This window comes from Citrus sinensis, chromosome 7 (genome assembly GCF_022201045.2).
Source record: "Citrus sinensis cultivar Valencia sweet orange chromosome 7, DVS_A1.0, whole genome shotgun sequence".
Classification (NCBI taxonomy): domain Eukaryota; kingdom Viridiplantae; phylum Streptophyta; class Magnoliopsida; order Sapindales; family Rutaceae; genus Citrus; species Citrus sinensis.
In genome coordinates this window covers 21,372,261-21,391,032 of record NC_068562.1, presented here as the reverse complement: position 1 = coordinate 21,391,032, position 18,772 = coordinate 21,372,261, and the positions used below count along the sequence as shown (strand labels likewise).

Here is an 18,772-nt window from a genome sequence, read left to right as displayed (position 1 = left end):
TGGTGGTTTATTAACTCTAAGACATCCTCCTATTGCTAGTTAGTTTTCAAGAGTGAGATATATCTTTGGAGTGCGAAGGCTCTTACCATCGTGATCCTAGCTTCAAGACCTTAAAGGTATCACTACTCGAGGTGTGTGAACCACTGTAGGTGTCGCTTCTCAAGAAGGATGGAATGTTAAGATCTCACATCAACTAGGTATGGGACTAGTTAGTGTATATAAATTCTAAGGCACCCTCCTCCTTCAAGTTGATTTTTAAGAGTGAGTTCTACCTTGTGAGTTCATAACAAATTCCCAAGCATCAAGTTGAAATCCAAACTGTTTGATTTATGTAGTAAGTTCATATATAAAATTATTCTATGTATCGTATATGGTTTATTTTGAATTTTTTTGTTCAATATTGTATTCAAATGGCATTGCATCATGATCAAGATTATGGCGCTAATAATGATAATCAAATATTGATATGAAAATTAAAATTATTGATCATTAGACATAGATATAGAGTTTTGAATTGAATGACTTTTCACTCCATATTATTTATTGAATTTGTTTGGTCATAGATATATCCCACAGTGTGTTGGTTTTTTTTTTCTTGTCCCTTTTTTCCAAACTCATACGAGTTTTATCAAATTCTTTTGCTCCAAATTAAACCAAAATATTCATCCTATCCGAACTTAATTGATTCTGATTGCACTTGAATGTGTTTTTTTCCAACCACAACTAGGAGTGGGCAAAATAACTGATCCGATCCGATTCGAAAAAAATCGGGTTTGGATCAGAACAGATTGACAATAATATCCGATCGGATCAAATATTGCCAACCCGATCGGATCGTCATCCAACAACCCAATTGGGTTGGCTTAAAGAAAGAAAGTGAAAAACACACACTGACACATGTATCCAGCACGCACTAGTAACACCACAAACCACTCACTACACAACCTCACACACCACACATGTATACGACACACACCATAGAGACAGAGGCACAAAACCGGTAGACCACACACTCAACGCACATAGTCACACACAGCAACCTCCCTTCCCTCCCTCACGCCTCACGGGTCACTGCCTCACCTTCAAGTCAACACTCAACACAAGTTACACAAGTAGAAATACACACACAGCCGACAAGCAACACATGCTCGCCACAGTCACCGCCGACGCCAACTGCCAGCCGATTTGTTGCTCCGCAAGGACCTCAACCAGATCTGCTGCTACCACCTATCGATTTGCTATCTCCATGCCTCCATACACAGCATCACCAAGTTCCTCCTCCAAGCTCCATCCGAATCCAGCAAACAACAACTCGAATTTTTTATTTGAGTTTGATTTTTGAGGCTTCCACTTCCAACCTCCCATAATCAATGGTATTTACTATATAGTTCAAGTACAAATAATCGTAATGTGTAACATATTATATAACATACGTTAAATTATTAATTAGCAATTGTTAACCAAACCTGATTTGAACTGAATTAAACTCAATTTTTTGTCTAATCCAACCAACCCGAAACCTGATCAGGTTGATCCGAATCCCATCCGAACCTGATTTTACCTAGCCCTAACCACAACAATTCAAATTTAAAGTATAATTATACTTATTATTATTATTATTATAATTACTATTATTACAATTATTTTTGATTTTATAAAAAGAATAAAATAAAATTTCAAAGGTAATGAGGATAAAACTATCAATCTAAAGAATAAAATTCTCATTCACACATTCGCACGGAATTCCCATTTCCCATTTTCAAATTAAATGGACTTCAATCTCCACAAGCTTCAATCTTAGGATGTGTTTAGGTGTGAGGTGCTGTAGCTTTTAAGTTGCAGTTGTTGTGGAGTAAAAGCTGTAGCTGTTGAGTAGAAGTTGGAAAAAAAAATTTGCTAAGCTACTAAAGCTCAGCTACAAGTGTTACCAAACACCTTAGTAGTTAGGTTTTGGCAGTCCATCTACCTCACCACGCTCCTAAACGGGCTATTAGTTCTCACTCCCGAATGAAAATAAATAAATAAATAAATAATCATTCCTATTTCTTACCATTATATTTGTGTCTTCTATTTTTAAGGGAAAATTTTTAGAAACCTCCTTCGAGATTTGGGGTCTTCTTAATTAGATAGGATGTATTCACATATTCCTAAAGGGATGAGGATTTTTTCATGATCTGATCATGTTCTGAGCAAATAACTCAATTGATGATTGGTAGTTAATAAATAAAAAATAAAATAAGTTGAATCTTATTCATACACTATCACTAAAAAATACATAGTAAAAAATCTTGAAAAACTCAGAAGAGGATATTTTTCCTTCCCAAAGACCTTCTTTGACATTTGTATTCTGTTTCGTATAAATTGGGTAATGAAGGCATGAACACACTATGAAAAAGAGAGGGTTTTTTTTTTTTATTTAAATATACCCCATTTGTTCTTAAATGTCAAATCTATACCCCATTACATACATATACCTCATAAAAGTGTAAAAAGTCAAAAATAATCTAAAAAAATCATCTATTTACGTTTACTTCCTCTCATGACTTCTACATAATAACACAACCAAAGTCGAGTATACTCGAATTTTTACCTGACTTAATTAAAAAGAAAATGTTCATTTCAATTTAAGTCAAGTATTTTAACCAATTACCGAACTTCAATGAAAAGTCAAGAATTTTTACTGAATGAATATTGGGTAAGGTTAAATTAAAGTCAGGTATTCTCGACTCTTTATTCGACTTACTTGAAAAAATCGAGAATTTTTCAAATAATTTTTTATTTCAATTGAAGTAGAGTATTCTCGACTATTTATCCGACTAACATGAAAAAGTCGAGAATTTATGCTGAATTACTAATTATGTATGGTTTGGTTGAAGTCGAGTATTCTCGACCATTTACCCGATTTCGAGGAGTTAAGTTTAGTTTTATGAAGATTTAGTTGTGGTTATTTTTATATTTTCTCTAGTTTTTTAGAATATATATGTATAAAATTTAAGAGTATTATAATTTTAGGTATATATTGAGTATTTTGATGGGAATGGGATACATCCCACACAATTCTCCCAAAAAGAAATTCAAACAAATTTAATATTTCCACTTGTTATAAGCTGAAGCAAGCTTTTACCTAACGGACATTAACCTAAAAAAAAAAAAAACTTCAGCTTTTCCTCCATCAAATCCGAAGCAAGCAAGACTCAATACCATTTCATTTTCTCTGTTAATGCTCGGACAAGTACTTTGGCCACAAATTAGTGACCATGACGACGAAGCCGACGACTCCAATATCGTCGATGAACAATTCATGACTATAAGGTGAAAGCACTAACCAGTGGGTTTCCTCGGCGACCGGCCAAACTATTTTCGAGCCTTGAATGAGATATGAATCGGATTTTCTCAATGCATGTTAGCTTTATTAGCTGAAATTGGAAGTCTTGGTGAAAACTTGAAAAACGGGTCTTGAAAATTGTTTGAGATTGTTGTTGTTTCTTCCGATTTTTTCCATCGATTAGTAGTAATTGTAGTTAAATGAGTACATTGCAAATGCCTGTTGAACATAGAGCTAAGTTGCTGTCTTGTGATTGATTGAAAATGGGTCTTGAAAATCTTTTAACTATTTTTGGCTGCTGCTTCTAATTTTTATCCATGGATTCGTGATAGTTGTAGTTAAATTATAGATGAAAATGCACGTTGAAGATAGCTTGAAGAAGGCTAGTAATGCTTGAAGGAATTTTGGGATGCTTTTCTTTCCCCTTGAAGTTTTGATTTTAGGAATACATACTGACTATTTAAGATTTGTTTCCCATGCTGTGTGCCACTGCAAGTTGATCCTGAATTTATTAATTTATGCTATCAGAATTTTTGTTTGCATTGCAATGATGAATGCAGATGATCCTTTTATCATTGTTTTCAGAGAAAGATTACTACTCAGCCCCTTGGCATGTTAGAAAATGCAAGACGCCTCAAGAAGGTTTAGTGTTTGAAAAGGAGATTTTGAATGATGAAAAGCAATGTGCAGAGCATATTATGCTTATTTACTTGGGGAAGAATGATGTTGGAAATGTTGATTCTTGATTTTATTTGTCGAACCTTTCTTTTTCGTGTTTCACGAACTTGTCCATCTTGGTCTTGTGGCCATAAATTTGATTTTGAGGTACAATTCTTGAAAACTGGTTTTGTGAAGGTTGAAAAGCTCATGAATATTGAGCATTGTTCTCATGTTATGCACATAAACCCAACAGCATGTATTCGTAATCACAAATTATTTCTGGAATATATGTTACCTTGCACCTATATTCCATATCTGAGCAAACATTTACTTAAAACCACACAAATTGGAACTAAGGATGTTGCTTTTGGATATGAATTCTGAAATTTGTTGATATTTGCTTGTTTTGTAAGTTTCAAGAACAGAAAGTTCATGCAATTTCCATGTCGTTTTAACTAATTCATAATGGAAATGTTCTTATTTTCTCAATTATCAAAACATCTGTTTATCTTTGTAGGTTACTAGAGAGTTGCTTGGTCATTTAACTAGCTGGGATGCTTTGTGTGCAACACTACTTGTTGGGACCTGTAGTGGAGCACCCAAGTTATACCTATAGCATCACATGCGTGTTTTGATTATTCAGTCGTCTAAATTCTTAGATATTCTTCATTTTCTTGTGATTGTTCAATCTTATAGGAAAGAAAAAAAAGTCTGAACCATTTATTTGGGCAAGTTATTCCAGTTCCCATTATCCGTTCTGATGTAATTAAGGTGAAAGCTAGAGAGTTAATTGATGAGCTGGAAGTCAAAAGGCATGGGCCCTGTAATGATGATTTGGAGGCATTTTTTTAAACTGGTGATATGGACATTGCCCTTGCTCTTAAAACTATAGTCTTCCAAAATGCAACACGCTATGAAACTATATATTTATACAAAGTTGAGGACAAGCAAAGGGAATGGATCTCTCGTCTGCAAGTTGGCGCTGGAATTGTAGCTAACAGTGACCCCAGTGATGAGCAGAAAGAGTGCAAGAGCAAAGTTCTTCATCCGCATGCCATTGATGTTGCAGAGTCCTCATTTGTTGATAAATGATAAAAATTTATGCGTTATGGAGTCCCTTGATCTTTGTTGAAAATGTCTGTAAATGGTTGATATCGGGATGAAATAATATTTGCACGGATGGTTTGGTACTGATGAGGAAAGATGAATGCTTTATATTAGCAGCAGCCAGCTGCAGTTGAAGTTGAATTTCAAAATTTAATTTCAAATTTTTTCTCTTATTCAGTGGAAAACGACAAGGTGTATTTGGAATTTTCATTTTGTTTATATCCTGAGGGGCCAGAACAAGTATCATGCTATTAACCAACAGTACATTAATTTCAATATAAAAGTTATGCTTTTTAAACTCAAGGGTATTTGGTTTATTTGGCAGTCAACAAACGGTCAGAGAATGTAAATACAAACGTCAAGGAAGGTTTTTGAGAATATGTGAATACATTCTAATAAAGTGAGAATATGCCAAACCATAGGGGAGATTTTGAAAATTACCCAACTTTTAGGCTATTGGCTATTGACCATTGACCATAGCGGCCGCTCACAGGCATAAAAGCTTAGTAATACAATGTCTCTTCACAATCCAAGTATTATGAAACAATGAACTTGATTTTAATCGCACAAATACTTATTTCCACTTATTGCTACAATTACATCATTCTCATTTAGTGCATTTCAGCACAATGAATTAAACCATAACAGATTTACCTCTATATCACCCATTGTATATATAGTCAAAACAAAAAAATTACAAAGATTACAAAATTGAAAAGGTTACATCTACAGATTTTGCACGGATACAAAAGTATGCTCGAGCAATTTTACTTGTATGTATGTCACTAACTTTAGTTTTATGCTCCTAATTTGACGGCTGCATCAATGGCATCCGCGGTATTATTTTGCTGTCCCCATAGCTGAGCATATCTCCCTGCTTTTGTCAACAGATCATCATGGGAACCCTGTTCAATTACCTTCCCATTTTCCAGAACTATAATCTGAAAACCATATTTGAAATTGTGTAAAGAGTGAGAAGAACAGCACTAAGCTACATGAACTTAAAAACTTCAGCTAATCCAACGTTGCTAGTTAATACAGCATAATATGCATATGTATGTGTATGGGTATACACACACACACACATAAATATAGATGTGTCTGTGTGTATTGCTGATCTGATCCAGGATCCTAGCATAATGCCATCACACTATAAAACCATGCTGTTTAATACTTTTCACGATCATTACATTGTTAAACCTCATGGTTTAATAGCTTTCCCGGACTTTAACAAAGTCCAAGATCCTAGATTAGAACATACATACATACATACATACATACATATATATATATAACCATTGGAGGCACAACACAAAAAAATGTTGGTAACTTGACATCGTCCAATTTCAGCCCCATGAATTGGAAAAATAGCTTTGTTGGTAAAGAATGCTTACCTCATCGCACTGCATTGCAGTTGTGAGCCTGTGAGCTATGAAAATTGAAGTTCTATTATTTGCCAGTGACTTCAATGCATTTAATATCTCAGCTTCAGTTGTGCTGTCAAGTGCACTTGTAGCTTCATCACATAACCTGATAAAACCATATGAAATAACAAGTCATTAACTGCATGAGGCAAACAGAAATGCGGGAAGAGAATCAGATGATGGTTTTCTCCTTAAGGTTGCAGTTCCTATAAATCTTCTAAAAATCAAGCATTGCTTGCCCCTAAAATGCTTCATCATCTTATTAGGGTGCATTTGAGATTGAGGTTAGGCTAGCTACATGTTTGGTAAACATTAACTGGTGTAACTTGGCTATATTGTTATGATTTTTCACTTGTATGATAGAAAATCTATTATATCTTTAATAATTTTTTCAAAATTATTTTTTAAAATTTATATTTACTACATATTATTAACTTTTGTTTTATAGTTACGACTTTTTTTCTACAGCAGCTATAGCTTAAAAGCTATAGTACCTCAATCTCAAACAGGACCTTAATCTCAATGACCAGTAGTATAAAAGACTAATCATAGCTTGCAAAGGTCGTCAACTTTATGGACTCAAAGTCAGATATTAAAAGAAACCTCAGTGAACCTAGAGTCAGAGATTGACAACAGGAATTTGTTCTCTTTTCCAGAACAATTGAAAAGAAAGCGGGTTTAAGGCGTTGAATAGAGTACTTCAAAAATGCGACACGATCTATTAATGCACAATCATCCTAAATCGAGATCCCATCATAAGTACAGGGACAGAACAATTAGTCACACACAGAAGTAGGATAGGCACTACACCCTAGACAGCTACAATGAAAATATATCCTTCACAGTATTCTAGGGAAATATGGATGAGTTACCAATGACAACCAGTTCAAACGGATACCGTTCAACTCAATGAAACAAAAATACAAGAGATTTGAAAGAAAAGAACATGGTCAGACATTTGATACCAATTAGGTCACAATGACATAAAATATGCCAAAAGAATGTAGCTGTAGCTGAGAGATAGCAACATGATTAAGGGGAATAAAAAATAGACTGGCACTCATCAGACATGTAAGAGACACAGAAGTCTGAACAGTGAAAGCAACCAAGCAATACCAAAGGAATTTACAGGCACTGTGGAAATTAAATTTTTCCAATGATCAGTATCTTCACAGAAAGGAAATGAAACCACAAAATCTTGTAATTTAGTATCAATTCACCTGAAGTTTTTCGGGCTGTTATCTAAACTGGGGTTCACTATTCTAAAATTCCATACTTTTTAGTCCATCATGCAGCAAACCATTGAGAAATGCAATATATGAACCCATATCAAGAAAGTAACAGGTAATATATTTCGGCAAAGAGAAACCATATAAGAATCAGAACTTGCGCCCTAAGTACAAAGCATAAACAGAAGTTTGACAACAAAAATACTAGTCCTAAGATTCGTAAAAGTCCCTTCAAGCTCGTAATCAGTGTTGGAAAAATTAATTTTACATCCTCAGAATATATTAATATCATGTAAAATGAAATGATTAAAAAAAGATAGCATTTAAAGAAAATAAACTAGTGGAATCATAAAAATCATATTATCTAACATATTAACTAGGATAATAGCTAGTTTAACCAAATAATCTTCCAATATTATTATTGTACGTTATAAATGTTAATATAAAATAAATCATTTGTAACATATTCGTTTATTATAACAATTTACAACCTTGTATCTCCAACACACACCTACTGGTAACTAAAGAAGCCCCCCTTAATTTTTTTTATTAATCCCTTTTAAAAGAGTTAAGAAACAGCTTGTGTATACTGGGACAGGACTTCTCCAAATAGTGTCCAATTACAAATCACAAACCAGTACTTATATGCATGATGCAATACATGCACACAAACGAAGTCAAATGTAAGAGAATAAACACTTACAAAATAGGAGGTGCTTTTAAGAATGCACGGGCTAGGGCCACACGCTGCTTCTCACCACCACTTAACTGGAAAGGAAAGTCACGCGATCATCAAAAGTTCAAGAGTCTAGTCAAAAGCATCCATAGAAAGATTATTTCCCTTCAATCTAGAAATTTTTGCCAAAAACTCAAGCATGTTAAAAATGATCTGGTTTAAAAATCCCAATTATTTAAGACTTTGGAGCTATGAAACGGCCACATTAAATAAAACGGGTGAAAAAAACCTAAGACTCATTATGAATTTAGAATTCAACAAAATGGAAAAAAGGAGCAAACGCTAATTTGACTGGCTTACAGACACAAACAGAGGTCTCCTTTCAAATTTCTTTTGTATGTAGAGCAGGCTCCGCCCCTGCCAGAGAGGGAGGGGCCAGTCAAAGTAAGGCCCACTGACCCAAAGCCTTGGAAGTACAAACACATTCTATGACACTATTGCTTGGTTTATACCAGTATGATTCTCACCTTCAGTCCTCGTTCCCCTACCACAGTAGAATATTTAGCAGGGAAGTTCATAATCGTGTCATGAATTGCTGCACGGCGGGCGGCATCATAAACCTGAATGAAAAGATGACTTAGGCAAGAACTAATGCTAGTGGTGCATATATTACAAAGTGAAAAGGCAAAAATAGAAATGACACAAAGAGTTCACCACCACACCTCTTCTTCTGTTGCTGAAAGACGACCATAACGAATGTTGTGAAATATTGTATCATTAAAAAGCACCTGCCATTAAAATAGAAGCTGCTCACATCATCAACATTAAAACTTGCAAGGTATTCCACAGGAAGACCAATGGGTTTCATTAACAGAGGAATAGGCATATACACGCAAAGAAGTTAACATTAGATTTACAAGATATACTTACTGTATCTTGTGGTACGACACCAATAGACTTCCGTAAGCTTTCCAGTGTCACTTCACATATATCCTGACCATCAATCCTTATCTGTCAAAGTGTCAAACAAGAAATCGCTTCCAAGTCACGTTTTATATCACAACAGGCTAAATGTAAAAGTTTTATCTTCAAAATAGGAAGAACTAAATTTTTATGACTTTTCAACAATTGTTGGTTAGATATCTGAGAAGGTGGGAGAGAATGGAGGCAAATTAATAATTTTAAACATTTTATAAGGACAAAATAGAGAATGAACACAGACAAGAAATGCAAAAACCAGATAGATGGTGAAATTCCTTTTACCAGCAAGCAAATCCACGCAAAAATTTTACTTATTATTAAGAGCTAAAAATTTGATTCACAAGAGTAACCTGGAGCTTAAATAATAATTATAAAAAATAAAATAAAATAAATCAATGAATATTAATAGATTTTTCACACAATAAATAGATTTTTCACACCAACTGGAACATTTATTGGGACATATCTACAGAAACAAAGTATTGATTCTTACACTGCCAGAATGGGTGTCAAAAGACCTGAAGAGCAATCTAAGAATGGTGGACTTGCCTGCAGGGGTTAGCAATTCAGATAAAAACAAAATTCAGAGACGCTGCAAAGAGAATTTAAGTAAAGGAAATCTAATGACTGAAAAATGAGCTTCATTTGGTTAAAGGTTATAAAAAAAAATAAAATTAAAATAAAGCGATATAAACTTCAATTTGCACCAATAAGACCATGTTCTCAGTCTAAAAACTAAGATCATAGATTGTGACCTTCAAGCATTATAAAAGAAACCATTAACATTAAAGAAGAAAAAGCCACTCGAAGGTGATGGATTAAAGGAAAAGCTGAAGGCATACAAAAACCACTGGCCTCATAGTCAACATGACCGTACAAACCATCTAAGCATGTAAGGAATTTGATTAAAAATGAAAAAAGATAACAGGAGAACCTTACCACTGCCACTAGTTCCAACAATAGCCACACTTTTTCCAGCTGGTACAACAAAAGATACCCCATCTAAAATCTTCCTTTCAGTCAGATAACTGTTGCAAGAATGAAAAATAGGATGCATCACCAATTCATGATCAAGAAAGATTGAGCAAGTTGGAAAATGAGCGCCAAAGTTTAGAAGTACCAGATAAACTAATTGTTCCCCCCGCCCCGCCCCCCCCCCCCCAAAAAAAAATTAATACTACATAAACATGAACTAAATCAAAATTAATCCCTAACAAAATTTCAATGAACTTCAGGTAGAGTACTGGCAATAACAGTCCAAAACAAGAAGTTGGATTGCATATCAGTAAACTCATATTTATGACCCCAAATAAGCTCCAAATGGAGTGAAAACTATTGATAGAAACCACCAGAGCTGTATCATCTAATGGGCAGAAATATACCGAGACCAGCTTGGAATTCTAATCCCGCAAATATTTGGGGAGAAATCTACCTCCACCCACATTTGTGGGAGAGGAAATGTTTTGTTGAGGGCACAAGCCCACTGCTATCCAAAGCCTTAGTGGCTAATCTTTCTTCTTTGATGCACTAAGTTTCTTCTCCACAAAATAATAATAATAAGAGTAATGATAAAGCCACAACCACCTTGTACAAACAAATGTGTACAAACTGGATGTGGCATGAGAAGACTGGTTGAATAAAACCATCATGGGTCCACATAATTGAAAAAAATAACTGTTATCACTTTTCAATCAATCTCTTCATGCCACATCAGTTTGTAAACACTAATTTGTGGCTCTACAATTATTGTAATAATAATAATGTAAATGGCTAAAATTACTCTTTCCAATCAAATGTAACTTAAGATGGAGAAGATCAGATGACTATATTGGAAGGGGCACTGTCTAAAGCATTGTAAAGAAACTCTTTTAAATATGGCCTCAACAGTGTGGCCATGATGAGTTTTGACAAGATAAATATTGCAACCAGTAACTAATCACAATGGCCATTTCTTGCAAGACATAGATTTGGAATCAGCCTAATTATAATGCTTAAAGACCAATTCAATGGGCCAGTGGCTCAAATGACAGATGCTACCCTTATGGAATTTGAAAGTAAAAGGATAAGAAAGAGAACATTAATTACCTAAAGTGCACATTGTCAAACTGGATGCTCCCCCCTTTCAAATTCAGAGGCATCGCATTATCTCTGTCCTGAATATCAGCCTTCTCCTGTAGAATAAATTGGAAGAAAAATTATGTTAAATATACACAAGACTTTTGTATAGAATGTTTCAACTTTCCTGTTAAGAGTTTTTAAGTTTTGATTTCAACTTTGGATTAGGGTTGTCAAATTTCCCCTAACATATTTCGACTATTTACTTGGATATTTCAAGTCAGTACATCCAATCCCAAAAAATAAATAAAGCTTTGAACACAAGAAATTCAGCACTATGCTAGCTCCATTATTATAAATGAATTTATCAACTAACAGAGGACGCAGTTTTTCTTTCTCTTTCTCTTTTCTTTCATCAAATTTAGATGGATCCAAAATGACTACAACCTATAGACGTTGCTCTCTCAACAGCCCAAAATATCGTAGGGAAACAAATAATAAACGAAAATGAAGGGAAACCAATGCAGTCAAAACAAATTCATGACTTTGCTAGACACTTATGAACATCTCTGTTCTCTAGATCCTGGGTCTATCGCCAAGGACAACGAAAGACGCTCTGATATCAACTACAAACCTGAGAGATGAAAAATAAAATTTTGTAACAGATGATCAAGAACCTACAAATGCTTAAATGCAAGTATAGAAAATTCCTCAAAAGTACCTCCAGTAACTGAAACATTGACTTCATGTCAACAAGACTCTGCACAGTCTCACGATAAACACTGCCAAGGAAATTTAAAGGAAGCGATAACTGGAAGAGAAGCCCATTTACCATAACCTGTGTTCCAGATTTATAATTAATGAGTGAAACAATCAATTGCATTCAGAGTATACAAAGAAGGAATATACCAGATCACCGACTGTCATCTCGCCACTCAAAATCCCATGTGAGCACAAAACCATAGCTGTAGACAAAGCTGCACTAAAAATCACATTTTGACCAAAATTCAAAAAAGCAAGACTTCTTTGTGTTTTCAAGGCAGCATCTTCGTATCCTGAAAGGTAGCATCATAAGAGCAGAAGCAGCATTAAAAATTAGAACAAAGGTAAAAGTAAGGAGGGCAATAAAGTTCCTAAAACTTTTACCATTTTTTTCCCCAACTTTTCAAGTGGTAAAGACCCTGGTGTACTCAATAGAACAATATTGCAGACAAGTCCTACCAACATGTTAAGTAACTTTTCTCTTTTAAAAATTTTTAAATGCATATCATCTCTAGAATATATAAAACCCAAAACAACAGCATCACAATTCATCTTCAACCAAACCCTGAAATTCACAATGGAGTTAACAAGAAGTGAAAAGACAAGTCAAGGCTGGAACACAATATAATGAAGAGGATATACAGCAAAATATAAGTGGTACAAATTGAACAATTTAATATCATATGAATGCACATGTATTCAGTTTGTACATTTGAAAATTTAACAGCCAAAAAATCAACTTTCAGGACTTTTGTTGATCACGGATGTGTCATTACAACTACAACTGCTTTTCAATTTGCAGTGCGAGAGAAACAAAGAAGGAAATAGAGACATCAGTGTTCTGGTAATTAGACCCATAATGGAATAAGCCAGATTTAGGAGGTTTACATTAAAATTTTAGGCAGGTTTGGATCATCATAGCTTTTACCAGGATCCAAGTCAATTAGGGATTTCATAACTGCGGGAGACCAATAATTAGAAAGTGGTTTATAGGTTTGCATTTATTCGCTTTAGAAGAAGCTGGATAGCTGGAAAACAATCGTATTAAAGTATGGAAATCTTCTCTTCCATTCAAGAATGCTTCTCAAATCCTTAGCCCATGTTTGGTTGGAAGAATGAGAGGAAAGGAGAGGAATGGAAAGGAGAGAAAGGGAGAGAAAAAGAGGGAAAAAGAGGGTCAATCTTCTCTTCCATTCGAGAATGCTTCTAAAGCCCTTAAGGTTCAGGATTCTCTTGCTCTCTCTCTTCTTTTCTACTATCACCCTACATAATTCTTTGAGTTTCCCACCAAATTCATTCCTTAGACGCTTGAAGATGAATTTGATTACCTACTGTTCTCAACAAATGTTTGCTGGAGGAGGTTAAGAAAGGACTAATTAGTTTTAGCGAATTTGCAAGCCTAGGCAAATTATTTTCATTAATACTACAATTATATAGTTTGTAACATAGTTTGTATCTTAAGTGTTAGTCGACTTTATCATCCATCATAAGTGTGCTAATCTTGCAATACCTATCAATCTATGACATTTTAGATGCCATATCACTTGGGATACATAGTCTGTAACCACACTATTTAAGTGTAGCATTACTCGATTATTTCCAGCTTAAGCACTCACAGGTCAGATCTCAGTGCATACTCTGCAACCAGAATCCTCTAGTCAGATTTTGTTGCAGCTATCTGAACAAAACAAATCATAAATTTGGTGTTTGCTTTTACTCATTACTGATCAGATTGGTAATCTGACATCAAGTCCAATTTAAATTGTTAGACTCTTTGTTTAATTGAAAAAAATGACTTCTACCGGTTTCTAATATCCTACCCGATCTATAATGAAAAATAATTCATAATAGAGGTCAAAAATGTAACCTGCCTATCATTAGTCTGACAAGCTTGTTTAGTTCAGGTTAGACAAAGAACTAGTTTAACTGTTAGTTACCTGCCTAACCCAAACAATATGCTGATTGTTAACACTCCCTCTTACATGCAACAAACAAGGATCAAACACAACAACCACAAACTTCATAGTATAGCACAAGACCACTTGGCCAAACAAAAACACAATTGTTTTTTGGGGCAAAATGCAAAAATTATTTTTCTTTAATGTGATCGGGGATTCGAACACAGGACTGCTTGATCAAACCTACTATGATACCACGCTAATTAACTGCTTGACCCAAAGCTTGTACTAATAGGTGAAGGTCCTCTCATATGGAACAAATTCAACCACAACCACAAACACAAATATGACAACGAAAATTACGCTTATTACATTTAATTATTACAAAGGGAAAATCAAAAGAAGACCAGTTGGATTTATAAGATTGAGTGAACAAGAAATGTCCATAAAAAGTATTTAAGCTCGAGCTTCAACTTACTCCTTAAAAACTCATCATATTGTTCAGCTTCAAAAGCTTCATTGTTGAAATATTTAACAGTCTGCAATAGATTTAAAAAGAAAGCAATTAATTGAAGCCCTAAAAAAACCTTTCAACTTATACACATTAACATCACCTCATAATTGATTAGTGAATCAATTGCCCTTGTACTTGCATCATTGTCAGCTTTATTCATGGCCTTCCTAAACTTGGTCCGCCACTGCAAAAGATGAACAGAAGCTTACATGAAGATGATGAAGACCATTATATTAAACAGACAGTTGTTCTTATCCACCTTCTCCCCAAGCAGCCAAATTAGGAGGAACAAAGCATGTGACTGCTAAACTGAAAGAAATGATGAATGGAAGTACAGCTATTGTCTTTTTAAAGAACTTGAAACATATTGATAAGAAATTGGCAGGAGGTATATTACCTGTGTCACTGACAAGGTAAAAACAACATATGCCACCACAGAAAGTGAAGTTATCCATGCAAAAGGTGCTCCAAACTTGTATGCCAGTATGCCTGATACCATAGATATCTGGAAGGATACATGTTAAATCAGAAATAGTACAAAATCTTGAACAACATATGAACTCAACAGATTGAGATAAAAGTTTGAAGATACGCCACACACTGAATACCATCTATGTTAGACAACTGGATGCAGAAGTACATAGGACCAGTAATATTTTCAAAGTTGCTCACCAGTAGTTAAAGACAGTCATACCTCTAAAATAGTGGGTACAACATTGAAAACCATTGACGAGAGAATAAAGTTTATTGCCCGGCTGCCACGATCGATTATTCTATTTAAAGCCCCCGTTTCTCGACTGACACATGACAATGACAGAATCAAATGAGTACAATTGGGTGCTTTGAAAAAAACTTAAATCAGAACAAGGCTGTTATATGACTACGGCATAATAATTTTAAAAAAAAAAGTATACACTACAACAGCATAGTAATTAAAAAAAATGTTCATCATAATTTTAAAGATTTATGCCTACAGTTGTATCATATTTTCCTAATACACTGTTTGTTGAGTGCAGATTTGAAAGTCCTTTTGAATCTGCATGGATCATGAAATTTTATTTAGATCCTCTGTTATATGCTTATCAACATCCAAACAGTCAAATAGGAATCTTTGAATCAAATATACATGTAAAAACTTTGAATAAGGCTCGATCAGGGATCTATCTCAGTATTGTCCACAACCCACTGATCCAATTACAGCACCCAGCCTATAACTTCGATAGAGCATTCAAGAATCCCACCAAGCATACATTTTATTCATGAACTATCACTATTTTATGTTGTCACAAGAACAGTCAATAACTTTAAATAGGGATGAGAGGCATATTCCTCTTCATGCAAGAATGAAAAGTCTACAGTTTATGTTAGTTTTTTAGGGAAGAGTGAAAATGTCATACAACACACAGGCACTAGATTATACTATGTGTGCTGATTTAAGTTTGTTACCATGAGACAAATGTAATACAGAATTATAAAATGAAAACTTTCAAGCATGCAGCACAAGAAAGTTTCTTGAAGCAAAGCACCACCTAAGATGATACCGAAGGTCAAGTTCATGCAAATGTGAAAAGACCTGCAAAGAGTAAAAAACTAGCATGTAAGAAACCAGGATTTATAGCATATGATGGTCATACCAGTATCCGTATATATAAGATTTTGAAACTATGAATGTATGAGTTCAAGTGGCATTTTGGAAAAACATGACATGGGAATTACCTTCCTAGATACGGATCGGATAGTTCGCAATGCTACTTTGGAGAACACAGCAGTCCGTAATTCTGGCACAACAAAGGGACGTTTAATTACTAAAATGCGAAATGCAAGAAAGCAAAATGAAGGGTAAAAAGGTAAACCACAATAGTATTAGCAAATTACATGATATGTGTGGGGAATTGTACCGTTGAAAGCAGAAGCAGTAGTACGGGCAATTCCATAGCCAATTAAAACGGCAGCTGGGGTGCCAAAAAGAGCTAAGAAGGTGGAATTAGCCGCAAGAGCTGTGGCAGTGGTGGTTGCAGTTGTTAGCCAATCAACAGCAAGCTTGAAAAGGAACGGAACTTGAACATTCAAAACCTTAGCAGCAACAAGAAAACCCAAAGCAGTAATGACCCTCAAACGGAACTCAAAGTTGTCTTTCATCCACAAATAACTGGCAAGAGTTCGAAATATCTTCATGTCAGCAATTTGCTGCTCTGGGGCATTGCTTTTAGTAACTGGTTTATTCAGGAAATCCTTTTTATCTTTGGTAGAAGTTGATGTTGAGAACAAAATGCTTCTTGAAGAGGCAGAATCTGAAAGGAAAGAGGTGATGGGAGAAAAGCGATTCCATGGGTATGTTCTTCCTCTGCTTCTGCTTGATAATGAAACTGAATTGAACTTGTTCCCAAAATTGAAGGTGCTGAATTCATGATGATGATGATTGTAAGACAAAATGCGGGTCAGCTGACGAACTCTCAAGCACCTCCAAGTAGAGGCACCGCCAATCATTTTTTTTTTTTATCTCTCTATTCTGTGAACCCCCAATCTAATCGTAAGAATCCAATTGCCAATCGAGTTCATAAACCCTAATACTTCAAATTCAAAGAGAGACCATAACTCCTGGTCCTGGTTTTTGTTCACTGCTTGCCAATGCTGCCTCAAGAATAATAGTATTGATTATTAATTATGATACCGATATTTTCGCCCTAAAAATTATTCGAAACTCTTAAATTTTAACAAAATATTTATTATAAAAATATTTATCATTTAAATTATTATTAAAAACAATTTATTATAAATTAACACTACATAATTATTTTGGACAACTATTTTGGACAACTATGAAACACACTCATTATTCATATTTTAATAGTGATGATATAACCACAAACTCTTGTACAAATTTATTTTGTACAAATGTCATTAATTCATTGGTTGAATAAAATATAAAATAACAAATAAATCATGTGGGTTAAGAGATATTTAATTCAACTAATAAATTAATACCACATCAATTTGTACAAAATAAATTTGTACAAGAGTTTATAACTATATCAATATTCTTTAAAAACTTAAAATTTTTTTTCCAATATCTTAACCGATATTTACATGAATAATGATAAAACTAATATTTTTATTTTTTTATATTTTCATAAATGAAATAAAATTTGCAATCATTATATTTATTTTTTTAAAAATAAAATAAACAAAATTACTGTAAAGCATTTTTTTTTTGCTTTTGACATCTTGTTTTTCTTCTCCGTCTTCTTCTTCTCATTCTTTTTTTTTTAATTTCTCGTATTTATGAAATATTTTTTATTGTTATTTTCTTAAATAATTATTTTGAGTGCATAATCTAATATTAAATATAAATAAACAAAAAATAATAACTAATTTTTTAAAATAATTTGTTTAACTCGACTTGATTATATTATATTGTTATAAAAATTTTGTTAAATCTCTTGAAATTAAATGTATTGAATAGCTTTATAGGTATTTTAAGTATATAAAGATAATTAATTTAAATAGTTTGAGTAAGGATCTTTTTGTTATATAAAGTCAAACTTAATTTTTTAAAACTAATATATGAATTTATAAAATAATAGAATGTTCAAAACAATTTTTAAAGTATAAATAGCCGCACTCTATTAATTATTATTTTTTATTAGCTCTTGAATTTTTATTTTTTTATTTTTTTCCCTATTGCAAGCATTTGTACATATCGTTGGCTATGTTCATTCTTTGCTTGGTTCTGGACTTTTACTAATAGACGTGGCCTACATGCTTTCTATTAAAAAGGTTAGTGATATTTAAGTTAATGATATTAAACTAAGGGTGCTTAGTGTCACGAGATGAGTTTTGTTGCCCAGCAATGCGTGTGGCACTTATGTGATTTCTAGTACATAAGTCGCTATTTTTGAACTTCTCAACTAGCCAAGCGAGAATACTTTGCGAAAATACTAGAGAGAAGAGAGCAATATGGCCAAAATATATTTTATTACATACTAAAGAATAAATTACAAGAGAGCTTTACAAGAAAGTTAGAGAACTTGTGTGAGTGCTGGAGTGTTTGTGTGTGTGGTGTGGTTGTTGAGCAAATAAAGGGGGCTCACCCCTATTTGTAGGCTTGGGTGCTAGATTCTTGAAGTTTCCTAGCAACTTC

The 18,772-nt window shown here is 34.0% G+C and overlaps 1 protein-coding gene and 1 long non-coding RNA gene across 3 annotated transcripts; one reads left to right on the top strand and one right to left on the bottom strand.

Annotated features, from left to right (window-relative positions):
- Window positions 1–3,067: 3,067 nt before the first annotated feature.
- Window positions 3,068–5,819, top strand: LOC112497880 (uncharacterized). Of its 2 annotated transcripts, none has more exons than XR_008056506.1 (2): window positions 3,068–3,312; window positions 4,503–5,819. It is a non-coding gene; the product is annotated as an uncharacterized LOC112497880 (long non-coding RNA). The 2 variants fall into 2 exon arrangements; XR_003064836.1 differs by lacking the exon at window positions 4,503–5,819 and adding an exon at window positions 3,911–4,290.
- On the bottom strand, window positions 5,645–17,290 carry LOC102625943 (ABC transporter B family member 25, mitochondrial). The gene is made up of 18 exons (XM_006464903.4): window positions 16,530–17,290; window positions 16,348–16,409; window positions 16,161–16,204; window positions 15,326–15,428; window positions 15,029–15,136; window positions 14,732–14,815; window positions 14,596–14,656; window positions 12,367–12,512; window positions 12,179–12,295; window positions 11,488–11,573; window positions 10,342–10,430; window positions 9,896–9,951; window positions 9,352–9,432; window positions 9,144–9,209; window positions 8,949–9,041; window positions 8,449–8,513; window positions 6,487–6,622; window positions 5,645–6,033 (listed from the first exon to the last, which is right to left on the bottom strand). Exons 1-18 carry the CDS (start codon window positions 17,116–17,118, stop codon window positions 5,890–5,892), a joined length of 2,130 nt encoding a protein of 709 aa, XP_006464966.1. The 5' UTR covers window positions 17,119–17,290; the 3' UTR covers window positions 5,645–5,889.
- Between the last annotated feature and the right edge of the window lie 1,482 nt (window positions 17,291–18,772).